Source organism: Hakea prostrata, chromosome 7, assembly GCF_041222555.1.
Source record: "Hakea prostrata isolate BN-2017 chromosome 7, UWA_Hpros_2, whole genome shotgun sequence".
Lineage (NCBI taxonomy): Eukaryota > Viridiplantae > Streptophyta > Magnoliopsida > Proteales > Proteaceae > Hakea > Hakea prostrata.
The window spans coordinates 41,311,824-41,339,452 of record NC_142606.1 but is presented as its reverse complement, the minus strand read 5'-3'; the positions used below and the strand labels follow the sequence as shown (position 1 = coordinate 41,339,452).

Below are 27,629 nucleotides of genomic sequence, written 5' to 3'. Positions count from 1 at the left end.
GACCCTGAAAATGGAAAATTATTAAAATAAAATTTAAGATGGTTAAACCTATGGGGAGTAAGACGGATGAGGTAGAACCGGCCATGGTTAAATTTAAGATAATATGGTGTTCACGTATTAGATAGGGCTACAAATTTGATGCAAACAGCCTGCCTTGAGCTCAAATGGGGACTAGGTTTAATGGATTAGGGTTGAAAATTAACATGCGTTAAAGAGTTTGAAGCTTAGCTGAGTTAGGGTTGAGGCCTCAAGCCAAAAGTGAAGCAACCCAATCCCGTATGTAATAAGTATAATGTATATTTTAATTGTTAAGAGATTATAGGAGTACCATATCAAAATGTATTTTCTCAAATTACCTTCCATTCTTGATTCATCTTAATAGAGTAATATCTTTGAATGCTAGAACACACCATATATGGTAAGAAATTTTGCTAAATTTTGCAGAAACTTGCCAAACATTCTGTGTTTCGACAAATGGTGAAACAAAATCACAGGCAAAATTGAAAAGTTGTAACTTATAATTGAAGTGCGGGGGAAATTTCTGAAATCTCAATGAAATTTCAATGAATTCCAAAATTTCACCAAAATTTCACAGCAATCTTTGCCCTAACTATAAAAAAAAGGTTGAAATCCGAAGAAAAAAAATTCCTATAATTTCTGCACAAATTCGAAATTTTAATAGTTTCACTGGATAAAGAAACCCCTAGTCTTGGCAAAATTTTGCACCTTGGAACACACCCTCTAAGAAAGAGAAGCGTGTGCATAATGTTGCAGTGAAGAACAAGTTGTTAATTAGAAAGGTTTAATCAAACCAAGTCTTCTGTAATATCCATAGGGTATCAGACTGCTAATTCTGTTACCACAAATATCCACATTACTCAATTCCTCGAGGCGCCTAACTCAATTTACTGGAACTACTAGTAGCATCAAGAAACAGAAGCGTGTGCAAAATCAAAAAGTGTAATATGATTCCCAAATCAAAACCATGTATTCATAACCAACCATCCCAGAAACCATTTGGCAAGCTTCAGCATGTTCTCTTTATCTGGACAAATAATCATGAAGGCAGCACATTGGCTCTTATTAAGGTGTATGCCTTCATTTGAATCAAAGGAAAGAGGAAATCACTGATTATACAATTCCCAGGATGAAGTGCTGAAGAAAACAATCAGGACCATATAAATGCCAGATGTGGTGGAATATTCTACTGTGTTTTAGATGCAATCTGAAATGACTCACAGATGAAAAAACCACCCATTATACATCCCAAAAGCAGTGGCTTGCCTCATACTAACTGGTTTGAATTGTGAACTTACCAAATGGTTTTGGAATAATGGAAGGTCCATTCAGTGTACATCCATGAAATCAGAGTTCTCGATAAGTCAGTATCTGAGATGTTGTCTCCCTGCTCTGCAAAAACAATTGTCAATAGAGCTGTTTAAAAAACTAGTAGATTACACAGTTACATTTGAAACATTTAAAAAGAAAGAATCTTGAAAATGAGAATAGATGTATATTTCATGATCATTGAATCAATGGATTTGATCATGTGCTTGGAAATATTTTTTGGATCTTTAATTTTATTTCGTTGAAGATTTTGATTTGGTCAGAAGGAAATACAGTGTTAAAGAGTGTTACAAAATAGTTATACTGATATTTAGAGATTTCATGGTAGAATAATTATTTACGAATATATGTTTTTTTGGCAAAATTGCATTATCAATTCCAAAATAAAAGTTCTCAGCAAATATAGCGGTAAAACAACATTGTCTGGATCAGAAAGCAAAACAGCCTTAACAGTATGCATTCTCAGCTATTTTCTATCAAACATAATGAACCTCTTCCTCAAGCTACTTGCAAAGTTAATGTGGTAAGAATTAAGGTTTGTGTAAACAAGGAAGAAGCTGCATACAATATCTTTTATCTTTCCTTGTGTACACAAAAAGGATATGACCATAAATGAAACCTACTATTCCATGTGTAAGCCTAACTTCATCACACTTCCCCCTCCGACTAAAAGATAATTTTTTTATGGAATCACATAGCAAGGAGTCAGAACACGAATCTGATAAGACCCCACTAATCCAATCCAAAATTTAATAACAAAACAAAGAGATTAACAAAGATAATCTGGCTTCAATGGTGCCAGTCACCCCCCACAGCACTCAATGTGCCCTCAGCCATAGGCTGCCCAAAACCACTCACATATGCATTCAATACCCTCTTCCTCTCAAATCCCCCCTATTTATTACCCCTCAGCTAACACTAACACTAACACTCTCTCTCCTCAAGGCATATCCAAAGGCCCTAATGCTACTTGCCCTCAAGGTGAAGGAAAATTTGAAGCTTGGTGTTTAACATGCTCGCCACACAGCCATGCCAATTCAGTAACTTTCTCAGAAGTCCAATGGTAGGCTCAGTCCCATAACCGCATCTGTTGTCCAAGGCCATCCTTCTCAGGTATATGACCAGAACCTGTTCCAAGCCTTCCTTCACCGCAATTTGAACATAATCCAGTCAAATTAACAAAGATAATCTGACTTTAATGATGCTAGTCACCCCACAGCATTCAATGCTGCCCCTCAACCATAGGCTGCCCAAAACCACTCACATATGCATTCAATACCCTCTCCTCTCATTCTCCCTTTTTATTAACCCTCCACTGACAACAACACTTGGTTACCAAAAACATAAAAACCAACACTAACACTCCTCCATATGGTGTCATCCAAAAGCCCTAACAGAACCAAATGTGAATGTAACAAGTTATGTTCCCCTGCAAGCAGGAACAATAAAGTGCCTACACTAGCCACCAAGTCATTTTCCAATTGCTCTTGAGAAAAGACTTGGTATGCCACCCTAAGGAGCAGACATCCAACAAGGTATGTTCATGGATTGAAAACTAGATTTTCGGTGCAACTTTTTTTTGGTTAAAACGAAAAACCAGATTAGCATTGAATTACGGAAAAATTATGAGGTACGCCAAGATCTTACTGAGAATCAGAATATTACACAGATCTGGTATTTTATCAAGATATTAACTCCCATGGCATGTTATCCCATAATTCTTTCCCACGAGTCTTGTACAAGGGTATGCTCTGGGATCATCACCCCATAAAATTTTCTTGAAAATTCAACCACGAAAAGCTTTCTAATTCTTAGTATAATAGCATTTACATCGTACAATGTGATGTAGGCATGTCTTCAACCCAGGTTTTGCACACTCAACATACAAAAATTGTACCCCTTTACTGTAATAGAAACTACAAGAGAAAACGTGGAAATAAAGCTAGTGGAGAGAATTACCACAATGATGACCTTGGCATAGACAGAAATCCTTCGCAATCTGTATCTTCCAGTTCAGAGATGCCACCTCCACCAACAGTTGTTTTAATTTCAGAATCTTTGATGAGTTTGTTTTCATTTTCTTTACTTTTTTCAATATCTGAAACCACGTCAGAATCATTTGGTACACAAAATTTCTGGAGCCACCTATCAGTCTCCCATAGGACATGCATGATGCTCTCTCGTGCAGCATAACTATGGCTCTCAAAAGGGAGCACCACTAAGCGGCAGAGTGCACCATGTCCCTTCAAAGCATTGAAGAAACGATCCGACTACACCAAGAAAAGGCAGAATTAGTTATAGTTGGATGGTAAATGTACAGATCATGGGCATCAAAAAATTAGTGGCAGGTTTCCTACTGAAGGTTAGTGCCAAGATAACAGAAACATCAATATCACCATTTCCCTCCCCTACTTATTTGAATCCAGCAACATAATCCTGCTCTATCAATCTGAGGAGATCTACACATGGAAAACATGCTCCAAACTTCACTATGCCTTTCAAAACCCAAACCCCCCCACCCCCAAAAAAAAAATTAAAAAAAAATTAAACACAGAAAATAAAAAAGAGGGAAAACAGAAGGCCTATCTAATCATCAGTGGTTCAAAATCCGTTAGTGTCAACCTAATAATCCAAGTGATTCAGGCATCATGAAGCACGGATGATATGGGATCAACAGCAGTTGTATGGCAATGTTATAGAACCCCATGCCTCGTACCTGCATTGTTAGTGTCCCTGAATTATTGTCTTCCTCCCCATGGATAAGTAATATGGGCTTCTTAATTTTATTAGCTGACATGAAAGGACTCATCTCTACGTAAGTGCTAGTGGCCTCCCAAAGTGTTCTGTCCTCATTCTGCGAAGGTGACAGTAGAAAAGTCAGTTGGGAAGAGAGATTGCCAGTTGGGAATGGAAAGCTAAACAATGACACCTCCCAGACAGTTTTATCTAAACGAAGTTAAGGACTCACCTGGAAACCAAAAGGAGTAAGCGTTCTGTTGTAAGCTCCTGAGCGTGCAATGCCACAACAGAAGAGATGAGGAGCATGTGCTAGAAGGTTTGCTGTCATGAATGCTCCATATGAATGACCACCGACAGCAATTTTGTTTGGATGAGCCACCTAAAACAAGTGCATAATCACCCCCACAGCCACAAATGCAAAATATAGTGTCATAAGCCACATTTAGGGAGAAGCAAAATGGAATGGAAGAAGATCAAATAAACTTTGCAATGGGAAGCTTGGCTGGAATGAAAGTGAACATACTTTGCACATTTTACTTCACTTTTTGGTCAATATCACTACCTTCACTACAACCAAGTAGATCAACAATAACTACAAGCTTACCCCTCGACGCACAACTTCCTCAACAGCAGCCTCAGCGCTGCCCACCAGCTGTTCTACATACCTGTTCAACAAACAATAGATGTGAAATCCACAAAATTTTACATGTTTTTGTTGTTACACTTGTTTGAGAAAGAAAACCAGAGAAAAAGGTTGAAGGGATGTCGATTGCTACTATTTCCTATTCCTGTTGGTAACACCAAGAGAAGGCCAGGCAAAAGGGGAACAACATATTTTTTTATTTCAAAATACATATTACCCAAGATAAAACACTATCTGAAGGAAATAGAACAGAGTCAACAGACTAGTAACTAAAGAAAAGGAAACTTGGGCACTAGACAAGGAAGAGATTCGACTCAGTCTGGACAAGGTCAGAGACTGTATACTGGTAAGGTATAGTCACGCACGAAGTACCAACAAGATTAGTGATCAAAACTCAAAAATGAGCTCCAGGCAAATAAACAAAAGGGTTAAGATCATTAGCCATCTCAAGGTTACAAGCACTCTAGGCCAAGGATGCCAAAAGAGAGAGAGACAGAGAGAGCATTATATGGAAATAACATTAAAAGTTACCTGTCATTTGCCTCCTCATCACCTTCACCTATAATTGGAATTGTTGGTCCAGAGAGAATAGCAAACCTGCATGAAGTGGGAGCATTCACTAACCATAAATATTGAAAGTGAATGGCCACAATACAGTTGAAAGGAACAAATGGAAGGGCAGACCCCCAAAAGGGAACAAATACACATCTGTTATGCATGGTTTGCACATGCACACAAGTAGCCCTGCCAATATCAGAAGAGAACATATCAATAATACCCTCTGGCTAGCCAAAGCAGGGCTGATGTTGGACCTATGCCAGCAAACTCATTGGGAGAACCACGAACTTGTCCAGCAGCGTCTTTGCTCCTAAACTCTCCAGGGTAAGACCATACCAAACATGGAAGAGCGCCATCCTTTGCGGGATCATAGCCTGGCGGTAGGTATAGGGTTGCAGTGAGTTGAACACCATCCTTCCTCTGATATCTAATCATCTCCTTTTGTAATGAGGCCAGCTGAGGGTATGGATGGGGAAAGTTAGTTATCTGACATATTTTCTTATCTGGCCAACTCTGTATGTAATACTGGGTGTTTTCTGTTTTTGATTCTTTGGAAGTCAGTACTTTCAGATGATTAATGTATACATCACCCTCATTTTGATCTGACATCAAAGCAACAACAGTCTCATAATATTTTTCCTTGTCACTCTTCCATATTCGTTCTTTGTTACCTGTATTTCTGGGGTAAAAGAACACGTAAGTTTCCGTTTTTCAAGGTGCCAATATAACAGATAAGAACTTGAATAGGACTTACATATCAAACAAATCAAGGAATGGAATGTTCCCTTCTGGTGTTGCACCACTTCCATTCAGTAAAATACAAGTCCCAGCATCATTTTCCTTCTTTACCTTTGCAATAACATAGGTCCCAGCATGAGTTCTCCGCAACATCGGAGAACCTGGATCAGAGTAAACATCTTCTGATGATCTGTCAAAAAGTATGCGTGGACTTATGTCTTCAGATCCAGGAGAAATAACCCAAGTTCTTGTTCGGCGTGTCTTGTACCAAGATTCGTAAACTAGGGCCAGGGATTCATCACACCATGAGATGCCACTGTAAATAAAAAGGATATGAATGGAAACAAGATCGAAGGTTAAACTGGAGAAAACAAACATAGAAGAACAAGATAAAATCTAAAAATAATAAGCTGCTTTGTATTTGCCAAATATCAAACCTGTTGATGATTATATCCTAGCATGGCTAAGAAATTGTGGATAATCTTGGCCATGTGCAGTTCAGCAATTGCCTAATACAGTTACTTTTTATTTCCTCGTTGCATGGTTAACAAGCATAGTTTCCTTGTTAGTAGATTGGGAGATCCTATGTAATCCATGCAATATTTTTCTGTAACTCAGAGATTAGTTTCTAAACTATAAATAAAGCCTCATAGGGGAAAGTCTCATACTTGCTATCTCCCTCTTTCTTTCTTTCGCCTTCTCCTCCTCCTCTTTTTCTCCTCCTCCTCCCCTTCACTTCTTCCCCGCTGTTCTGACCTCCTCAATTACAGAAACTGCTACATGGTATCAGAGTTATTTTTCAGATCCTTCTCGGTTTTTAAAACTGCAGTTTTGAGAGGTTCTCAGCTTCTTTCCCTTCCAGCTTCTACTACCTACTGCCTGATAATTAATCCAACCATTATGTTACAAAGGATCCATCCTTTTCTTAGTCTAATTAGAGCTGCTACTACCTGCGATGGAGAATAATGGGACCAGATGAACTACACCCAATCCAACTGCATTTAGATCTATTTCGGCCAGCCAGTGAAGCATTTGATTAGGGGTTATTTCATCCTCATAAGGGCCATTTGGAGCAAAGGAATATTACAGCCAGCTTTTTCTTTTTTTTTTTCTTTTTTTTTTCCTTCATCCATTTCTTAGGGCATCGAGACTTCTCTTGAGGTAACAAAAATCTTTACTTTCTGACTGGATGAAGTCGGATATGCTTGCTGCCCCAGTTCCCTCCTAGTACTGCCTCTGTGTGAAGGATGCACTCTTAATGTGTTTGACAATCTGCACTATTATTTCTGCCACTGTCTTTGTGTTTGTGAAGATGGCACTACTGTTTGTGCCTGTCTTTCAAGTCTACTGCTCCTTCTCTATTTTCGGCTGCTGATTCTGTACTTAGTAAGACAAAGTGTTTTAGTTTTGTGTTTGGTTATAACTGATTTGCGGCTGGTTTTTATTCGCGATTCCTATGGCTAAATCAAAACCCCCAGCTGACAGTCTACAAGTCCAAATTACTATTATAAAGCTAAATGGTGTTTCCAATTTTTTGTTATGAGCCCAAGCTATTGAAGCTTATATACATGCTAAAGGTAAACTAAAGTATATTAAAGAAGACCCTCCAAAAGCTGACCTTAATGACCCTAACGTATTGCTTGTTTGCTAGATAATGTGGGGTGGGAAAAAAGGGGTAGGAACTTTTCCATGAAATCTCAAAGCATGGTTTGTTTGGTTCAATTGGGTGGGAAAGCCGGCAAACAAGCTTTCTTAATTTAAGGAAGCTTGTCTGCCGACATGGCATGTCACTTTTCCCGCCCCACCCCCTTTGAAAATCCCACGTATTAAGTGGGACTTTGTGGGAAAGTGAGGGATACAATAAAAGTGGGTCGCAAATTTGCAGCTTTTCTACAAAGTCCTTTTCTTTCCTTTCCTATTACCCCACTACATGTGGGTCCCACATGTTTATTTTTTCCACCCCTTTCTATCTAGCAAACAAACAATGCCTAAGTTTGTTGCTGACATGATGAGGGATGCAAGAAAATTCCATTGTTAGTATTTGGTTGTGGAATAGTATTGAGCCCTCTATTATTGCAAATGTAATGTTCCATACTCTGGCAAAAGGTGTGTAGGATGATCTTCACAAAAGTTACTCCCAAGCTAAGAACGTCTATCATACTTATGAACTATATGAAAGGGTTTTTCAACTTCTCAAGGAGATAAATCTGTTAATGACTACTTCAATACCAACAAAGGCTATCTTGAAGAATTTCAAGCATATCAGCCATCACTACTAATCTCGAAAAATTGAAAGAGCAACAGGCTGAATTTTATGTTGCAAAGTTGTTAGTTGGACTTCACCCAGATTACCAATTTGATAAAGGCCAACTAATAACAGAGAGAAGGTATCTTCCTTAGATGAAGTCCTTTCTCGCTAGATTCGGCTGTTTTCCAACTCCTCCACCTCTCTTCCTGCTCCAGTAAAGGAGAATTCTGCAATTTTGACTGAGCATGGAAAAACCTTTACTAGGGATCATGGACAGATTTGAGGACGTGGTCATAATGTCGGGCATGGTGGACAGCAACAAGATAAGTCCTCTCGTGATTACACATTTAATGGGAAATCCAATCATACTATTGACACATGTTGGGTGAAGAATGGCAAACCTGAATGGGCTAATGAGTTAGCGAACACCAGATTTGTGACAGCATATCCACAGGCAACCCTTACATCTGCATTCAGAGGCCCATCTGCATATAGCAATGTTTCTCATGATGGCCATAGCACGATTCTTAAGCACTTATATTAGCTTGAAGCCAATTTGAAATCCTCTTCCATGGCAACCGTTATCTATATAGGTAATTCTGCCTCACTACATCTACTTCCACCCAATGGATTCTCGATTTCAGTGCTTCCTGCCATATAATTGGTTAAGTCCTAAATTATTTTCTTCATTCACTAACTGTGATAGTCCTCACCTATTATTTTGGTTGATGGAACCTTTACCAAGGTTACTGGTCATGGAACTATATCCCCCACTACATCCATGCATTTACCCTCTATTCTTTTTGTACATAAAACGCCTTTAAACTTGTTGTCCGTTAGCTAACTTACTAAGAATCTAAATTGCTCTATCACCTATTTTTGTCTTATTGTGTTATTCAAGATCCAACAAAGAGGATAATTGGTGGAGAGCTAGAACAATGTGGTCTGTACCACCTAAATGGCACTGGACCTTCTACTGTTGCTGCTGCTTCTACAACCATATCTCCTCTACAATGGCATTTACATCTTGGGCATCCCTCATTATCTAAACTTCAACTTATGCTTCTGGGCTATCAATCTATTCTTCTTCGCAGTGTGAGGCTTGTCAATTAGGGAAACATCATTGAGTGTCCCTTCACGCAGTAATACTACTTGTGGTTCATCTTTATTTTCTTTAGTTGTTGTAACCTGGGTCTAGGGTTAGGATTTTAGGAAAATTCCCTAGATTTTAGGGTTAGCCCAGAAAGGTCCAGAGGGGGAATAATAGACTGAAGGGTTTAGGGATGGTTCTAAGGTCCAAGCAAAGGCTGGGATTGAGGTTTAGGTCTGACTTAGGTTAAACTAGGGTTTTGAAAAATTCTGCAAATTTCGATTGGAAGTAGCAGAAAATTTCCAAGATTGTATAACTAAGGCTGATGGGGCAGTGGCTGTGAGGAAAAGGTTCTAGGGTTTAGGGCAATGATAGGGGAGGGTAGAGAGGGTCTATGGGGGCTGGGGAATGAGGTAGGATAGGGGAGGGAGGTCTGCTGTGATGCAGGAGGGGGAAGAGAAGGGGGTAGGGATGGGTTGAAACTGCAAGGGAGGGGTTTGGGGGCTTCTTAACTTTTTTGCGATTGATAGAGCTTGCTAGAATCTGTAGTTGAATGCATGGAGTAGATGATGGAAGTTTTGAGTTGAAGAAACAAGAGCACAAACCCAGCCGCAGGGTACCTAAGAGGTTCCCCCAACTTTCAAGCCAAATTCTCAAACTCAATTTTCATTCAATAAACAAGACTGACTCTTACATTAAAAGATTAGGCTATTTATAGCCTTCAAATCCAAAATAGACTCTAAAAGAATCCCTAACTAATTGGGATCTAACTTGATCCTTAAGCAAACAAATTCTTAGTATTATAGGACTCAACAAACTTGAAAACTACTTTTTAAGATAAGGTTCCTTAAGATAAGGACTCCTATCCTAACCAACTAACAACTCAACCAACAAACAATATCTAATTTACTCATCAAATTAGGACTCCAAAAATATAAATAAAAACAGCATTAATTTCCAAAAATAAAACTAGACTTGTCCCTACTAGTCATGACTCGAACCAGGGGTGGAAAATGAGCACTTTGCCCCTGGTTGGTTTCGGCCCCCTAGTTTACCTCTTGCTGCCACATGGGTCTAGGTCCCCTTTTGGGGCTGTTTGGGGCTGGTTACACCATTACTACATTCTAATATTTGGGGTCCATGTCAAGTCAAAATAGGTTAATGTTTCGCTACATTGGGAGTTTTGTCGATGACCATTCTAGGTTGACCTGGGTGTATTTGTTGAAAGAACAGTCACAGTTTGTTTCTGTTTTTCATAATCTTCACAATGAAATAAAGACTCAGTTTAATGCTTCCATTAAATTTTTTTCGTTCTGATAATGCCACCGATAGGCCAATGACCTAATTAGGATCAGACTTTGTACCTAAATGTAGGATGAAATGGGAAGTTAAAATCAGACCCTAGAAGCCTATTAGGTGTGCATTAGGGCCTAGGGGTGGAACCTAGCTGAATCTACACAAGTGGGCAATGCCCTGGCAGCTCAGGGTTACCCAGAAGAGGTGCAACAGCAAAGTGTGGCAGATTCAGCAGACCTGCAGCTCTTTGCTGCCACACATTGGGCTCAAGTGCCCAGTGCATTTGCCCCAGAAAGCTCCTATGCTCCCCTAATGCTGTGTGGACCCTTTAAGCATTTAACCAAGCTTAGAACAGTAAGGTCTAATTCAAAATGAATGAGAGCAAGTTTTGAATGAGTTGGGAATTAACAGTATGTATACGGTACTATAGGGAGGATTAAAGTATAATGAACTGATATCAAGGATTCGGAAACTTTAAGGAATTAGAATCAGAACTTGTGGTAAGTAAGAATTTAGGTTTCCCATGAATCATGGATCATATGCTATTTCCGTTAGTCATTACTGTGATGCTAGAATATTTGCTTGCCTAGGAAATGCATAGCGTGGCATACTTATATGATTGCTCATTTTGCATATGTCCAAGACTCTGAATGCATCTTCTCACGGTGAGTTGGATAGTAATGGTGGTGGTACCGGTGTGTACACCACATTGATGATGAGGCAAGCAATAGTGGTTTGGCCACTAGATACTGTGAATGTGCCGGGGGCACTACGAATAATATGTGACATGGAAATGTTGTTTGCACTATGAGATACATGATATGATGACTTCACTGGCCTGAGTGGTATGTGTGATTACATTACATTAATTATCTAATCTATGTTCATGTTGTTCTGAACTTCTAATTATAAATGTATCAATAGCCTCTAGTATAATTGTGCTATGTGACATAAAGTATACTCTAAAACATGCATGTCCTCATGTTAGAATGCAAGGCTAGAGCATTCCCAATGTTGCACCCCTTGCCAATGGGGGACAGGTATTTGCCAGACAGCATGGGCCTTTATTGATATTTATGATGTGTATATGTATTATGATGTGATTGGCCATAGGGTTGCACTTGGGGGAACGTGAGTACCCAAATGGTCTAGTGGTATCACTGTTGCACCTTTGATGACAAGGTAGGACTGGTGCAGCTTAATTCTCATAAGACCTACGAACTTTACTTATTTTCCCTTTCTTTCTTTTTTCTCTTTTTTTTTTTTTTTTTTTTTTTTTTTTTTTTTTTTTTTTTTTTTTTTTTTTGGGGGGGGGGGGGGGGGGGGGCCTGTGTTGTGAAGGCACGTTGCTTATTAGAGCATATGGATGTTCCATCATAGCATGATATAAATTGTAATATGGATGCGCAAAAGTATTCTCCTCACTGGACTCAGTGGAGCTCATTATTTGCTATTGTGTTCTACAGATGCCCAATTTTCCGATGCTGATGTCAGTGAGCTAAAGCCATACGAACCGGCAGTACTTCCATGTGCCAGTGAGAGGTGAGCCTCCGATACTGCTTATCATGGACCAAATTGTGATTGTGTCCATTGTGCCTTTAGATGATATGCACGCAAGCCATGGATGCAAATACATAATCAGAACATGAACATAGATCAAATAATTAATGTAATGCACACATATCATTCATGCCACCTGAACAGTGAAGCCATCAGGCCCATCATATATCTCACAATGCACACTGCACTTTCATATCACCTATAATCCATAGTGCCCACAGCATAATTAGAATCTTTAGCGGCCAAACCACTATCACATACTGCATACATCATTTGTACACACTAGTAGCACCACCATCACTTTCCAGCTCACCATGAGATGCATTCAAACATATGCAAAATAATCAATCATATTGATATGTCATGTTATCATAGGCAAGGAAATATTCTGGCATTACAATATTACATGAATGCATGACCAAAGGAAATAGCATAAGATTCATGACGCATGGGAAGCCTGAATTCTCACTCACCACAAGTTACAGTTCCCCTTTTTTTGACCTCATCGGCTCTATATGTAAGAACTTCTCTATCAACAATCCTCACGATGAATTACTTCTCTGCACATAGCATATTTTGCAGAGAGTTACTTGCTCCATCTGATGGAGATTCTCATGATAGATTTTGATGTGATATTAGGTATAGATTGGTTATCTGCTGACTTTTGTTCTTCCAAAGGCATGTTAAATCAAACAAGTTGTTCTTATACACCCTAACAAACAAGGTGGCTAAACGTATTGACAGACATCTTTTAGATATTGAGCGACCCATTATGTTTCACATCAAAGTTTCCAAAAAAAATTGGTATGATGTTGTTCTTACCTCTTCTTTCCTAAGTAATCAAATGTATCCATCTGCACTGGATAATAAAATTCTGGTTTCTATTTTACATATTTAGCACACCTTTGTTCTCCCTTCCACCTCATGTGTTTGGATGTGTTTGTTTTGTGCACAATCGTCTACCAGGATTAGACAAGCTTTTCCCATGTGCTACAAAGTATATTTTTATTGGGTATTCTAGGACTCAAAAGGGGTATCATTGTTTTGATTCACTTTCAGGTCATCAATTTGTAAGTGCTAACATTACCTTTTCTAAGGATATTCCTTTCTACTCCTCTCATAATGCTTTGACTATGCTTGTTCTTGATGATTCACCTACTCCTATGCTGCCTGCAATTTCCCAGTCTTATCCTCAGGTGGCAAGCGGCAGCAACTTCAGTGCCACCAGTGGTTACCATCCCTCCTCTGACTCTCCCTGATCTTCCTCTTGCTCTTGCAAATGATCCTGACTTACCAGTTGCTCTTCACAAAGGTAATGGTTCTTGTACTTTGTCATCTATCCAATTGTTGACTATGTTTCTACTGACCATCTTCGTCCTTTGCACAGGTCTTTTGCATCCTCATAATCTATCGACGTTCTTCCAAAATCCCATCATAAGGCTCTCTCACACAATGGGTGGAAAGCTGCTATGGACGCCTAAGGGAATCCCTTTCTAATTCGTACTCCTAACTTGTATGGGACTCAACTCTACCAAAACTAGACTAAACCTCAAACAAAAGTACAGTTGGAATCTGACTAACATACTAGATCCAACAAACCCTACTTGGATTCAACAAGAGCATGAAAAAAATCACCAAAACACCCTTCCTTATGCAAAAATTCCTGTAGGGCTGTAGGGTGTTGGGCTACTACCCTAGGCCCTGTTTCGACCCCTAGTGTGGCACTGAATCTGGTCCACATCAATTGGATTCTCCTCCATCCTTACTCGCCTCTCTCTTGGATGGCTTCCTGAATATTGGGCATCTGATTCTGAGCAAAAATAGATTATTGGCGTGACTCTTAAGCTTGGTGCTGTTCTTCTCAAGGCTGCTAAACTATCTTCCAGAAAACATGCATCTAAGCACAATTCCAGAATCTGGGAGGAAGAAGTGTGACCCAGGGTGGGAATGTTGGGGGGTGGGGGTGGTAGAGTAGTGGAATACTGCAGGATGTGAGGAGTTGGTACCACCATTTGATAAATAAAAATTAAAATGGGAAGTTCACCTCTCTTCAAGGGTAATTCTGCCGCTTAGTAAAACTTAACATGAAAACATCATCACTTAACAAGAGCCAACTCATGGAGTGGACTAAAAACAAAGTTGATATCATTGCATACAAATGAAGGAGTTACAAGTAGTTTTCTCAAATGTGGAAGTCAGTAAACATAATAGGGAGAATACCTGTATTTTGCCCCAAGAGAAGAAAAAATAAATAAACAACCAGCATTACAAGGTCGAAAATTTCATTCCCCATCAAAAAACCATTTTTTGTCTTTAACTGCAGTGTTGACTTTCGATCCTTTTGGAGTGTGACGTTTTAGCTAATTTTTTTGGATTCAAATAGAGAGGGTTTTCTTCCTAAATAATAATATTTAATTACTTTGATGACATTAGACATATATAAGGACCAAGGATTTGAATACCGATAAGGCGGTCACTGCCTAGACCTCCAAAAACCCAATTGGATGCCACAGAAACAAAATCATGTAAAAAAGACCCATCCAGTGCAATTAGGATGCCTGAGGATTGTCCTAACTGTCCCCTGTTTACTTGCCTGTGATGCTGTCAGATATTGGACAGGAAAAAGGGGTGGCAACTGGGCATTCCAAATGCAAGAGCCATTTTTCCTTCTTTTTTTTTTTTCAAATAAAACATCATTACACAATAAATACACTGTACTAGTAGGGTCAATCACCATATCTGAATGCCAATCACCTACTTCTTGTTGGCTAGATATAACAACTCAGCCTTCCACCAACTAAAAGGGGTTGGCTATGCCGATTTATCTTTCTCCAATCAGCTCCACGGGCCAGCTCTTGTAGCACCTTCAATCTCAATGAGATCCCCATGTACTGATGCACTTAGAGGCCTCCTTTTCACATTACATGATACCTCAAATAACTTTCTAGAAACTTATCATGCATCAAGGCCCACTACTAAATTAGCTCTATTTTTTTCTATCCTTTATTTTATCTTCTCTAGTTTTACCACCCGTCTATCTCCACATCCTCATCTCAGCTATCTTAAGTTTGTTTATATGTTGTTTGTTCACTGCCTCGCATTCACCTCCATACATCATTGTTGGCCAAATATCTATCCAATATATGAGTTTTTATGTAGTTTGGTTGCTTAAAATCAGCCACAGGTGCAGGGATTATTTCCCACACCAGCACTAGGATAAGCATGAGTAGATACACAGATTTGTCCCCCGCCAACACCCGCCAACATTACCATCATGGGAGTAGTTAAAAATTATGTTATTTTACGCTGTCTTTTATTCAAGTCTTATTTGGATCGTCTTTCTAATTAAATTTTGGCAGTAAATCTAGTTGGGAATCCTAGCTTCAGTTTGAGTCCTAGTTTGATTTTGAGTTTTATGCATAGTATGAAATCTCACCATTTCGGTAGTCCACGAAACGAAACCATGGCCAATATTAAATTCTGCAAAGTTCAACTGAAATTTTGCCAAAGCTTTGGTAATTTCAGAAATTTCGGTGAAATTTTGAAAATTCCTAGGGGTTGTACAGTACGGGGCTTATGGCTATAGATATGGATCTGGTGGTTCATCTACTAATTCCAATGGCATGTCTGCTTATGAGTATGGAGATAGATCAGGTGCATCACTTGTGGACTCCATCTTTGGATATCCATTAGGAGTAGCACAGCCAATTATGATAGTCTCGTGACCGAGTTACAGTCCATGGTAGTACGATACATTCCCTAGGGTTGAATATCTACTTAATGTTGATAATGCTACCTATAGAAACAGACTAAATGCATAACTTTATCAGTACCATGTCATGGCTTGCTTATGTTCAATATTCAAAGTACTCCTCCATGACCCAGGGGATGGATCCAAATCGACAGATACTTGGATATTGAATTCTATTTGTTGTATTTGTTGTCGCATTGTAATGAAAATATTAGTATTGTCGTGCATAAGATCTACATTTACATTTGTAAAAATGCATATTCCAACTTTGAGTTTCGCATGCATACATCCAGGCATGTGCCGATTAAGAACACCACTTTGGGTTAGGTTTTAGGCAAAGAAAGCACTTCCATTGTGTTTATTGGCCTCAAATTAAGTTGTACACCAAAAACCCACCGAAGTTTATCATCATATTTGGAAAAAAATATAAAATAAAAAATACGAAATTTCAGCGCAATCTTGGTGTTTCAGCCATCTTGCCCGAGGGCAAGATAGCAAGATGAACTGAAATTTCAAACTACAGTTTTATGTCAGTCATTTTGGCTATAAATATAGTAGTAATTACTCAATTGGGCACACAATTGAATGAGCGAGAGTTTACTCTGAGCATTGCTTAATCCTGTGCTACCTACTTAATTTTCCTTCTGCCTGCCTATTTCTACATCTGCCCTTACTCAAATCTCTTGAGCAACATTCCACATGCTGGAAATTCTCTGTTAAGTTTAATATCTTTCTTCAACTAATAAAACTGTTCTGCAAGAAGATCTTCAACAACATTAAGTTGGATCATCTTCATTCCCCAATTAAATTCCTAATCCTATAAACCATTCCCACATCTCTAGGCATAATCCACAAGCCCTAAAACTCCACAACCTAAACCAGCAATCAAAATTTACCCCCTTACTGGATTGAATCATCCTCTCACCATACGAGAAACTCGATCCAAGCTACAGCCGATTCTGACCATCAGATACTATCATCTTCTTTCAAAAACTCCAGGGACCAAGCTGTAATATGATGTTAATTCAGTTCCAGTTTCCACTACCAAATCCAAACATTCACTGTTAGATTTCCTACACTCACTTGACATAGCCCCATCATCAAACTTAAAGTCTTACCCGAACTCCGACCTTAATTTTTAGATAAAACCCTGGCCCAGCCAAATTTACCAATTCATAGCAAATCACAGTTATTGGTTTTTCTTCAAACCCTCTCTAACCTAGAACTACATTAGTTTAAAGGAATACGTCGATCTCACTAGACTTCAGAGCACCATTCCGCTTCATCCAACTCTACTCTTAATCCTCTGTGCAAACTTATCCCCTACTCCTTTTCCTTAATTATGAGAGAACCGAAGTTCCCAAGGTTTTCAGTTTTGTGGTATCTTTCCGTAATCAATTTTCGCCATACTGCTTTCAATCCTAGTATTACTAACATTACCATATACTTCGTTTTATCTCCACTTATCTTAAAACCTTTTGATTTCCATAATTTAACAAAAGAAAAATGTGGGCTTCGAAATGATCCTTGGAGTAATGCAATCGTAATTGGGAATTCATTCCCCCCCCCCCCCCCAACAGGGCCGTTCCAGCTCTTCTTGATCTCACTAGTAGTCAAGGCAATGGGGGTTAAAAAAAAAAAGGGAGGGGGGGGGGGGGAAACCACTAGTATACATTTTTAACTATATATAATGGAGAATGGTTATTTGAACTGTACCAAAATAGGACCTTCTCTCAGAGAATAAAAATTCAGGTATGAGAATAATTAATAGAAGCATTAGATGCTCAGATGATCACCATATTCGATTTAGTATACAAGATTTAGATAAACTGCTGAAAATTTGAATCAATCCAAGGGTTTGATCAGAAGTTAAGATCTAATCCTAGTAGGACCAGGTCAAAAAACAGGAGTAAAAAGATGGTTTGATTCTGAACCATGGTATGAAGTTTCGGCAATATTTCGCAGGTTTGGTAAAAGGCAAAACGATATTTTCATTAAACTGGCAATATTTCGGTGATATATCGCGAAAAACTCAAAATATCACGCAATTTCGTTAACTCAATGATATGTCAAGAAAAAAACATAAAATATCATGAGGCCCATAGGCCTTTCCTAGCTTGTAAAGTTCATAACCCAAATGGCCTTAACACAATTAGACCACGGCCCACCCCGAATATGAAATTGAACCCACCTACTCAGGCAATTAATATTGCCCAAGCCCATCCCAAATATTTCCCATCTAACTCAGCCCAACGACACCTTTTTTTTCCCCAATCAAAACCATCCCAAATGTCGGCAAAAGTTCGCAGATAATTCGGGTTTTCGCCAGCAAACCCTTTTGTATCGGCGAAACGCCGTACCTTGTTCTGAACGTAGACTATGAATACAGCAGTAAACAGAATAGAAAAAACAACAAATCAACTCAGTATTAGAACATGAACTAAGACATAAAAGCAAAATAAGGACAACATAATCATCTCTATAAAACAGGTCTGGTCTTAGATAAACTTGAACCAAGTTCTTCCTCTAGGGTTTAGAAACAGCCTATCAAAAGATTCAGGGCATCTCATGGCTTCAGAACGGTAACTACTTGTTCATGAGAGAAAAGGGAGCAAGGAGTAAATAAATAATCTATCTGAACCTCACAACACAGGGTGGTTTGGAGGGTCCAGAGGGTCAAATACCAACCATCCTTGATCTAACACTAAAAGGGAAAGGCTAACACAATCCTTAACTAATGAGGTAACCTAGATTTAATAAATATTGGACTAGGCTTACAGGAAATAAAATTACAGCCTAACTAATACACTGAATAACAATTAAAATAATGAAAATAAATTGACTCAAACTAACTAATCCTGTATGCTATCCTCTACCAATACTATAGGCCCATTAAGTTGGTCCATTACAATGAAACACATGGATCAAAAAGCTGATCACATACATAACCCAACCTGAGGCTTATTTCTAATCAAATAAGCTCATTTAGGTGATTTAATTTAGTTAGATTAATTCTCCCAAGTTTGAAAAATTCAAATCTTGAGAGGCTCTATCATATGCTTTTTCTAAGCCAATAAAAACCACATGGAGATCCCCTATACATTCTAGTAAGCTCATTAGACTGAGCAAATAAATAACTTCTGCAATGATCTTCCTAGCTGAAACCATATTGTTTTATACCACATAACTCCTATGTAATGTAGTTGTTAGCTACTACAACTTGAACATCACCTTTATTTTTATAGTCGGAACTGCAATTCTTCTCTTACATTTTTCTCAATCGATTTTCCTCTCCTTCAAAGCTACATTTACTAACACATTACCATATTCACCTTTTAACGCATCAAATTGAAATCTCTACTCTTCCTATTTTCCTTCATTTGTTAAATGATAGATATCTTTTCTACCTCTGCCATGGGTACACTGTTACAGAGATCCTCATATTTCTGTAGATTGTTAAAAAGATCCTCATATTTTAACTCTGTGCTTTGCCTAATATCTTGTAGAATCCATGTAAAAAAGGTTTGGCTGGATTTTTCCCGGTGCAGCTGCCGAGCTGACACAGCAACCATCCTCCTTTGCCCGGCTCACAACCAGCAGCAAACACTGGCAGAGTTGTTGCTTTGCCTATTATCTTCTTAGCTTTAATTGGAACAAGAATATAATTTAATAAATCCTCTTCATTTTTACTTATCTCAAGCTTTGAAACTAGAAACATTTAGCTTAACTAGCTGCTTTAACTTCCTGATTCAACCACCAAGTTTCCCACTTTCCCTTGATGAATGTCCTTTCCTCTAAATGAATGTTGCCATCAGCTAGAAAGCTTCATATGTATAAAAAGGATGCAAGATCACATATTGCACTGCCAAAAGCCTACAGTCATACCTAAACCGAAGATCAAGCTTGTGCAGAACCTCAGGCTGCACACCATCTTGTGGCTCAGCAGGTTGTGTATAAATTATATCACGTGGTGAAACCTCCACCTTTGCATCACCCCCATCTTGCGTCTCTGCCCTGAATATTTCAACGAATCAAAAGGTAAAGAATAAAATTAATTTACAAAGAACGCACAAAGGTAAACAATAAAATTATTTGTTTAATTACAAATAAATAGAATTACAAAGACAGTAGACCCAAGAGGTAATAGGCATTTCAAATTAAACTCAATAATGAACAGTATCAGAAGTAATACGAAATAAATTGTCCAAAAGCTGGCTAACTATAAACACAATGCTTGGAAGAAAAAATTGTATGAATCCCCCCCCCCCAACCCCCCCCCCCCCCTCAAAATTTTAAAAAAAAATCTCAATTTCGAAGGCACAAACCAAGTATTCAAGTTTTAATAGGACCACATAAGATTGGATACCAGTAGAGTGTTGCTGGCTTATCTGCTCTCCAGTTGATTGAACGCATCCCCTTCCGCACACTATTGAATGCTATGGGGATGTCCTCCGCAAGGGGCAGATCACAAAGTTCTCTGACAAACTTCCCATCAGTCGTCCAAACATCAACTTTCTTAGGAAATCTTCCACAAGGTACAATAAATGAGTATGGGCGGTGAATTGAACTAATCAAAATGTACTTTTGATCTGGGGAAGGATCCAGTGATGTATAAACAGCAGGTGGGCCAAATTCCTTCAATGTCCCGTCCAGAGAGGCCAGCATAAGCTGTGAGGTGGCATAATACTCAAACAAATCTTCATCATACTCATCCTTCAGCAAATCCTGGAATGTTCTGACCTGAACAATGCTCTTTTGCTCATTTGATTGAATTTTTGGACCAGAAGGGAGCAAAGGCTTATTTGGTGGGTCCCCACGAGATAAAGGAATAGTGCAAACCAACAACATGGAGTCACCTACCCAAACGAAACTGTGACAAGAGAACAAAAAATCTGTCAGGCACCACAAAAGTAGAGAGGCACACACAAGTATCTTAAGAATGTGAAAGAAGCTTACACCTACTTATCAAAAATTGCATTTACATAAATATCTGGTGATTGAAACAAAGGCCTTGCTTTTGCTGTCTCTACATCTGCAACCCATACGCTAAGCTTGCTGCTACTCTTCTCCTGTTTCATGGAATTTTCAACATATTAAACAATGCATTATTAGCATTTTTAAAGTGAGTAGCAGATAAATATTCACCACATCAGTAGAAAAGACATGAACAACTATTCGGCACACGAACTATAATCTTCAAAAGGAAGAGAAAAGGGATTGTCAATCCAGTTGGACTGTAAGGTGAACTAGGAAGCCCATTAAGGGAACCAAATAAAAATGTTAAAATTGTTAAAAATGATTCATTCAAGTAAAATAGTCTTCAGGCAAAAAAACCATTTCAATTCTATCCTAAACTAATGTAAAGGGTCCTCTGAAGTCTGAACCTAAGGTGTATGGTGACATAGGCCCCAAAACCTACACCAAGTGGGAGGCCAAGGCATAAAACAAAACCTAGGCATGCTGACCAGCAGGACTACTCTAGTACAACAAAGTCTATGTGGGGGAATTGACCCAACTACTCTTGGAATGTTTTGATAATCACAAACACATATAACTATGAGCAATTGATCTACTTGTATTCAAAGATAAACATCTCATACATAAAGACCAAAGTTCAAGATTTTGGTTTCGAGGCTGGTCGAGTTGGGGTAGAAATTTCAACCAACTCAGGGATTTTTTTTTTTTTATCTTTTCCCCCGGGGAAAAATACCTAGAAATTTTTCTAGGATATCTTGATGGGTGGTTTAGGCCCTGTTTTGACGGGTTTTTGGCTTAGGTTTTTGCATATACCCTATTTAAAGCATAAATCACACAATGGAAGAGGTATTGAATATCCAACAAAAAAGTATTAATTCATATTCTACTAGTTGAGAGACGTGTGCTTGTTTTGACAAATACAAAGAGTTGTAAATTGTAATAAAAGTACTTTAATTGAAAAACATAAACATTATCATCATAAACCACACCAATAAATACATACAGATTTGTAACAAATATTCCACAATTTTTAAGTATAGAACAGAAAATAATTGGCTTTTTTATCAATTTTTAGATAACTACAGCAAATACTTAATAACTTTCAAATATTTTAAACAAATAACCAAGTACAGAAAAATAAATTCAAGACCATCAGAACATAGATCGAGTGATGGTTATATTAGATTCAACGCCATACATCATGTATAAAAACCAAAAAAAAAAATTTGAAATACGTTTTATGAAAATTAAGTTTTGAAACTGAAAAAAAATACTAGCACTCAACAAAAGAAAAAAACCAAAAGCATAAGATAAATTCCTAGACCATCCTCCTAAACTAAACATTTCTTGATTTGAAAAGAAACTAACATTTTTAGATGCATCAATATCAAGAGATCAAAAGTTTGGGATGAATACACATACCTAACTTCAAGGTGTGTTTAATCCCCAACCATCCAACTAAGTGGGAGTGTGTTGACAAAGGACTAAAGGAGTGAAGAGATTTGAGGGAGAAAAGCCAAAAAAGTTAGATCCTAGGTTGAAATTTGTGAAACGAGAGGGGCAGTATCAAGACAAGATCTGCTAAGTATGCAAATCTTGTCAAAACTAGGTGTATATAGAAAGATGGACCAAAATGGCTAAAACAGTCGAGATGGTTGAAAGTTGGTTGAAATTTTGACGATCTAGGTCAACCCTGAGATGAATATATTAGCCCCAGGTTTTGTCTCAGTTGGCAAAAAATTCGAAATTTGAACTGAAATTTGGACTATGGGGTCAATTCATATTCATACAGCACAACCTTGGTTGAGAAAGATCAGATATAGGATTTTCCTCTCCTCTCTCTCTCTCTCTCCCCCCCCCCCCAACTCTCCACCCTAAAAAAAAGTGAAAAAGAAAAAAAAAAAAAAAAAAAAAGCCAAGGGAAAAAATGAGGTTTTCTCCATGCAAATGATCAGCAATGGGGAATAGTAGTGTCAGAAACTTAAAGAGAATTAGTAAAAAATGATTCTTTTGGGATATGTAAAAAATTGGTTATTGATGAAAATCTATAGCTAAGTAACAAAAGCAGTGAGCATGCAAACAGACAGCAAGAAATTTCAAACGTAGGGTTCATCCTTCTGCATCTAGTAGTTCGCTCAACAGATGGAGATGGCAAGGAGGAAGGGAGGTGGCCCAAACTACTCCTGGTTTTCTCTCAATCTCTAAACAGCATTCACCTGGGGGGGTGAGAAACAGATAGGGAGAAGAAGTAGAAGCTGTATGCATTTTCACCTTTAACATAGTAGGATTTCAATAAAATTGCCAAGATGCACTCTACCTGAGACCCCTGCATGCGCACAAATGTACGGGGCACCAAGCAAATTATCCTCCCATGTGGTCTACCAAGTTGGTAAGACACCAACAATTCACATATTTTAAATTAGTTCAGAGAAAGGTAAAACTACACGATCAGACTACTCCTCCTTTGGGAACGAAAATGTTGTCTCAAGATATACACAAACTGCTAATTTGGTAAGAAGGCAAGGCATTATCCCAGTTAACTGGAGTGCACAAGTAGATCATAATAGCATTCCGACAGTGGCATGAGGCTACTAGAATATATATGCAACATTAGACCCAATTGAATTATCATAAGTATTATAATCATTTAACCTATCACACGTTCTTTTAGCTTTTTTATGTTCAAAATGGGAAACACAAGGCAACTGACAAAACAGGAAATACAATATAATGGAAGTTGTGAACATGCTATCAGACCAATCATTTGAAAAGGTTCCTTTATAGTTTCAACAAATGAGGGTGCCTACTCATAGAGATCCAGTAGACAGACCGTTAAGCCACCGTTTGAAGGACAGTTAGGTCTAAGGATATTGATATTTCATTGATAAATGTTTTGATAATGTAGCTTGATGTTTTCAAAAACTACAGGCAAAAATAGATAATGTGCTGCGAAGCTTCCTGGCAGTAGGCTGTTTGTTTCTGCTCATCCATTTAAAAATTAATAATAATTGAAAGACAGAATCAATTACCTCATCAACTCGAATACTGAAAGATAAATGGTGACCATCGTTTGACCTTGTTGCAACAAGAAAAGGAAAACACAATGAGCAGAGGGAAAACTAAAAGGGCATGCCCAATGTTAAAAGATCAAGAAAGCAGATAATAAGCCCATATGAATTAGAAAGAATATATTTCTGTTCAATTATACACTGTTAGCCACAAGTCACCATAGCTGTTTCATGCCAATGAACTCCCTACTTCCAAATAATGCACACACATGGAAAGTAGAATTATTCAAGAAAAGGGGGGATTTTTTGGTTTTTTGCATGTGTGTGTGTTTGTGGAGGGGGGGATTGTGGGAAGAAGGCAGGAAGAAAATGAGAAAGGGATGCAAGGCGGAAAGAAAAAAAAAAAGTTAAACATGATTAAAGGGTTTCAACTGAAGCTCAGATTCAGCAAACGTATGATGAATCTCCTCCCTAAGCAACAAGTGTGCTCCAAACGCTACTTTTCTCAGCATGCCATACATAATTCTTGCAAATAACTCATGCCAAAGCATCATGAAGCCCAGATAAATTGTTCTCACAGTAAAGTTCAGTAACTTAGTAAAATAAGATGTTAAATGCAAAAGGTGCCACCACAGAAGAACAAAGACTTCAATCAGTTCAATCACAATAAACTTCATCCACAAAGACTGATGCTCCTGATCATGGTGATTTGAGCAGTCGAAAAGTCTATCCTGCTAAATATTTACATCAGTTCTTCTACTCTTGGAATGGTAAGTCTCTTCTACATAACTTCATTGGTGTCTTTTAGGCTTCTACATTACAACTGGAAAGGTTATCACCGCATGATTGATCTTGGCTAGATTTTATCTCCTTTCAATCGACATCCCTCCTTATTCCTTATGAATCATATCCTAGAGAAATGACACTTTACAAATCCGTTGGGAACCTGATAAAGAAACTGGATGGTAGTGGTGGTTCTTTTCTTCTTCTTTTTTCCCCTTTTTTTTTTCCCCTTTTGGGAAGGGGGTGATGGGTGTTTGGCTGTCAATGTCTCACACCAACTACCAATGCTCTGAGCATATCCAACTATTTCCATCTTTGATAGGATTTTTACACAAAAAGAGTGACACGATTCTGTCACTCCAGCTTTTTCACACATATAATGTCCATGGGAGGATAGAAATCTTTGCACTAATTTATCATTATGCCATGTTATCATATTTACTGTTGTCCATCAAAAGAATTTGCTCCTCATATGAAAAATGGTAAACCAGGACCATGAATTGATACGTTTAACAGATTTAAGTCACTTAGATTGGAAAACCTTGAGCAACATAGGCTATACAACAAAGAATCAGAGTAAGCACAAAGAAGTCATTCAAATATTTGGAGATAGTATGGCCTAAAAGTTGAAAATTGTTATTCCACAGCTCTGGCATTGCAAGAGACCTGGTTGAGGAAACATTAACTTTGGGAGATTACCAGCTAACAAAGTTGATCTTCGCACCATCAGGGAGGCCATGCACCTCCTTTTCTGGCCCCAATGTTCCATCATCCAATAACTGATGGATCCCAATACCGGTGTAAAAAGACCTGAGGATGAAATTTTAACACCTGGTTAACGTTGAAGCTTTAAACAAGATGATAGGAACTAAAGATAAATATAGTCAGAAATAAATGGAATACCCCAGCCATGATGTCTTGATGTCTTTTTATTTGACACCTATCATCAACAAATGCATCTTCGCATAAATGCAAAGACATACCACCAATCCCTTGACAGGTATCAACTAATAATCTACCCAAGAACTAAATTGATGAGAAAACCATAACCATCCAATTGACTCTCTTTGCTTCTAGTAAAATTCCCAATGACAATTCTAGTTATTGGTCAGACAACAAAAGAATGTGACAGAGAAAATGGTATCTATATGCAACTTTACAAGTCGTGGTAAACGTAAGGGTACGAGTACATGCAATTTGCAGGGACAAAGGTCGGGTCATGGAGATGAAAGATACCACCTCTAGCATATTCCTCAAACTATAAATGTGTTATTATGAACTAACTTACAGAACTCTTATCCATATGTTCTTATACATATTAAGAAAATAAGTTTCCTCGTCACTCACATCCTACTTCTAGTATTGCATTTTCCATCAATACGAATACCAGCAAGTTTTTCCTCAGGTCTAGCCAGTTCTGATAGTGGAGGCAAAGCTCTGCGCTTGAGAAATAATATTTTGTCCCTCTGTGGAGAAAATGACAATGCAGGAAGAGGTGGTGAATCAACAATGTTTCTAATTTCTGGAGGAGGAAGACAATATCTACCGCCCAACGAATTTTCTGCATCATATTGAAGCAAAGTAAAGATTAATAAGCAGATTTAATTTGGAAATAAGAAAACCAAATGTAACAGAGAACATTGGAGCCAACAAATGATAATAGGTGAATCCAAAGATTATAACTGCAAAGTGGTCACCATGGATTTAAACAGCAATGGATAACACCAACCAGAGATATTAACTAGAACAGTTCAGAAGTCGAAAGGTGTATCCAGAGGCAATTTATGAAATATGCTCTTGATGTTATTAAGCTAGTTCCTTTTTTCCATTTCTTGTAAATGACAAAATTCATCCAAGCAATCAGTTACTGCTCAGGAACTTCTTGTTACAAAACACGAAAGGTAGACGAAATAACAAGAAGATACCAGCCATGTCTTTGGCGGGTATTATTTATAGCTTCTTTATTCAACGACAATGAGTGAATCTTGGCATGAGTCCAGTATATGCATCAATCAACTGTGCTTGTGGATGAATATCCAACAACTACTACAAAGACATCTGAACCCCCAAAATAGAAAATAAAAAACTTAAATTGAGATATTTAGCTCAATAAACCACTGAAGCCTCACATAGTAGCTTAGACAACAACTTCAAAGAGGACCCAAAAGGATACTTAGATAATCTTAGACTTGAACAGATAGATACCCAAGCAATTTGACTTCCTAAATTGGTTCAAATTCGCCCGGCCAGAAATCCCAGTTACAAGAGGTAACAAGCTACAATCCAATTTGACTAAATTTAGGTTTATTTGTATCAGCTCCAACTGAAGCAACGTAATCCCACTACTCAGACAGCCGCCATCCGATACTCGGATCAATATCAAAACCACCCAAACCACAGAAAAATAGAACATACCCAGTGAACATAAAGAAAAGGAAAGGGGGTTTCATCGCTACCTTCATCTTCAATCGTGGAAGACGAAACAGAGCCATTAGAGCCATCTTCAGCAACAGCAGCTCTGATAGGAACAAGATTATGGAACCTAGTGGTAGACATGTTGCTCCTCAAAATGTTTCGTTGGTGAATTCGAGGAAGGCCACGAGAAGGGATAAATGGAAAAGAAGAGGGGAAGACAGAAATGGGAAGAGGAGGAGGAGAAGGAGAGAAAGAGGAAAGGGAAGAGAAACGATGGTAGAGCTTACATCGGAGAAGCATGATATACTACTTGTAGAGGAGAAAAACCTACAGCGCATCAACCCAATAATCAATCAACATATACCAAAAAGGAATCCATGATGACGCAAGCACCTCGCCACGCATGAAAGAGTGGATTGAGAGGTAAGAATGAAAGCGGAATGAGGTAATAGCAGTGAGGAGCGAGAGTGTGTGGT

The 27,629-nt window shown here is 38.3% G+C and overlaps 1 protein-coding gene across 2 annotated transcripts; it reads right to left on the bottom strand.

Moving 5' to 3' along the window:
• Positions 1-851: 851 nt before the first annotated feature.
• On the bottom strand, positions 852-27,629 carry LOC149011178 (Prolyl oligopeptidase family protein). 2 transcript variants are annotated; one of them, XM_089163264.1, is made up of 15 exons: positions 27,195-27,628; positions 26,086-26,299; positions 25,438-25,548; positions 23,977-24,022; positions 20,933-21,039; positions 20,337-20,840; positions 19,856-19,984; positions 6,042-6,341; positions 5,508-5,966; positions 5,261-5,326; positions 4,691-4,751; positions 4,316-4,465; positions 4,064-4,201; positions 3,307-3,617; positions 852-1,410 (listed from the first exon to the last, which is right to left on the bottom strand). In XM_089163264.1, coding segments are annotated over exons 1-15 (2,856 nt in total). In that variant the 5' UTR covers positions 27,454-27,628; the 3' UTR covers positions 852-1,409. The 2 variants fall into 2 exon arrangements, with proteins under 2 accessions (XP_089019390.1, XP_089019389.1); XM_089163263.1 differs by having other exon boundaries at positions 853-1,405; positions 27,195-27,629.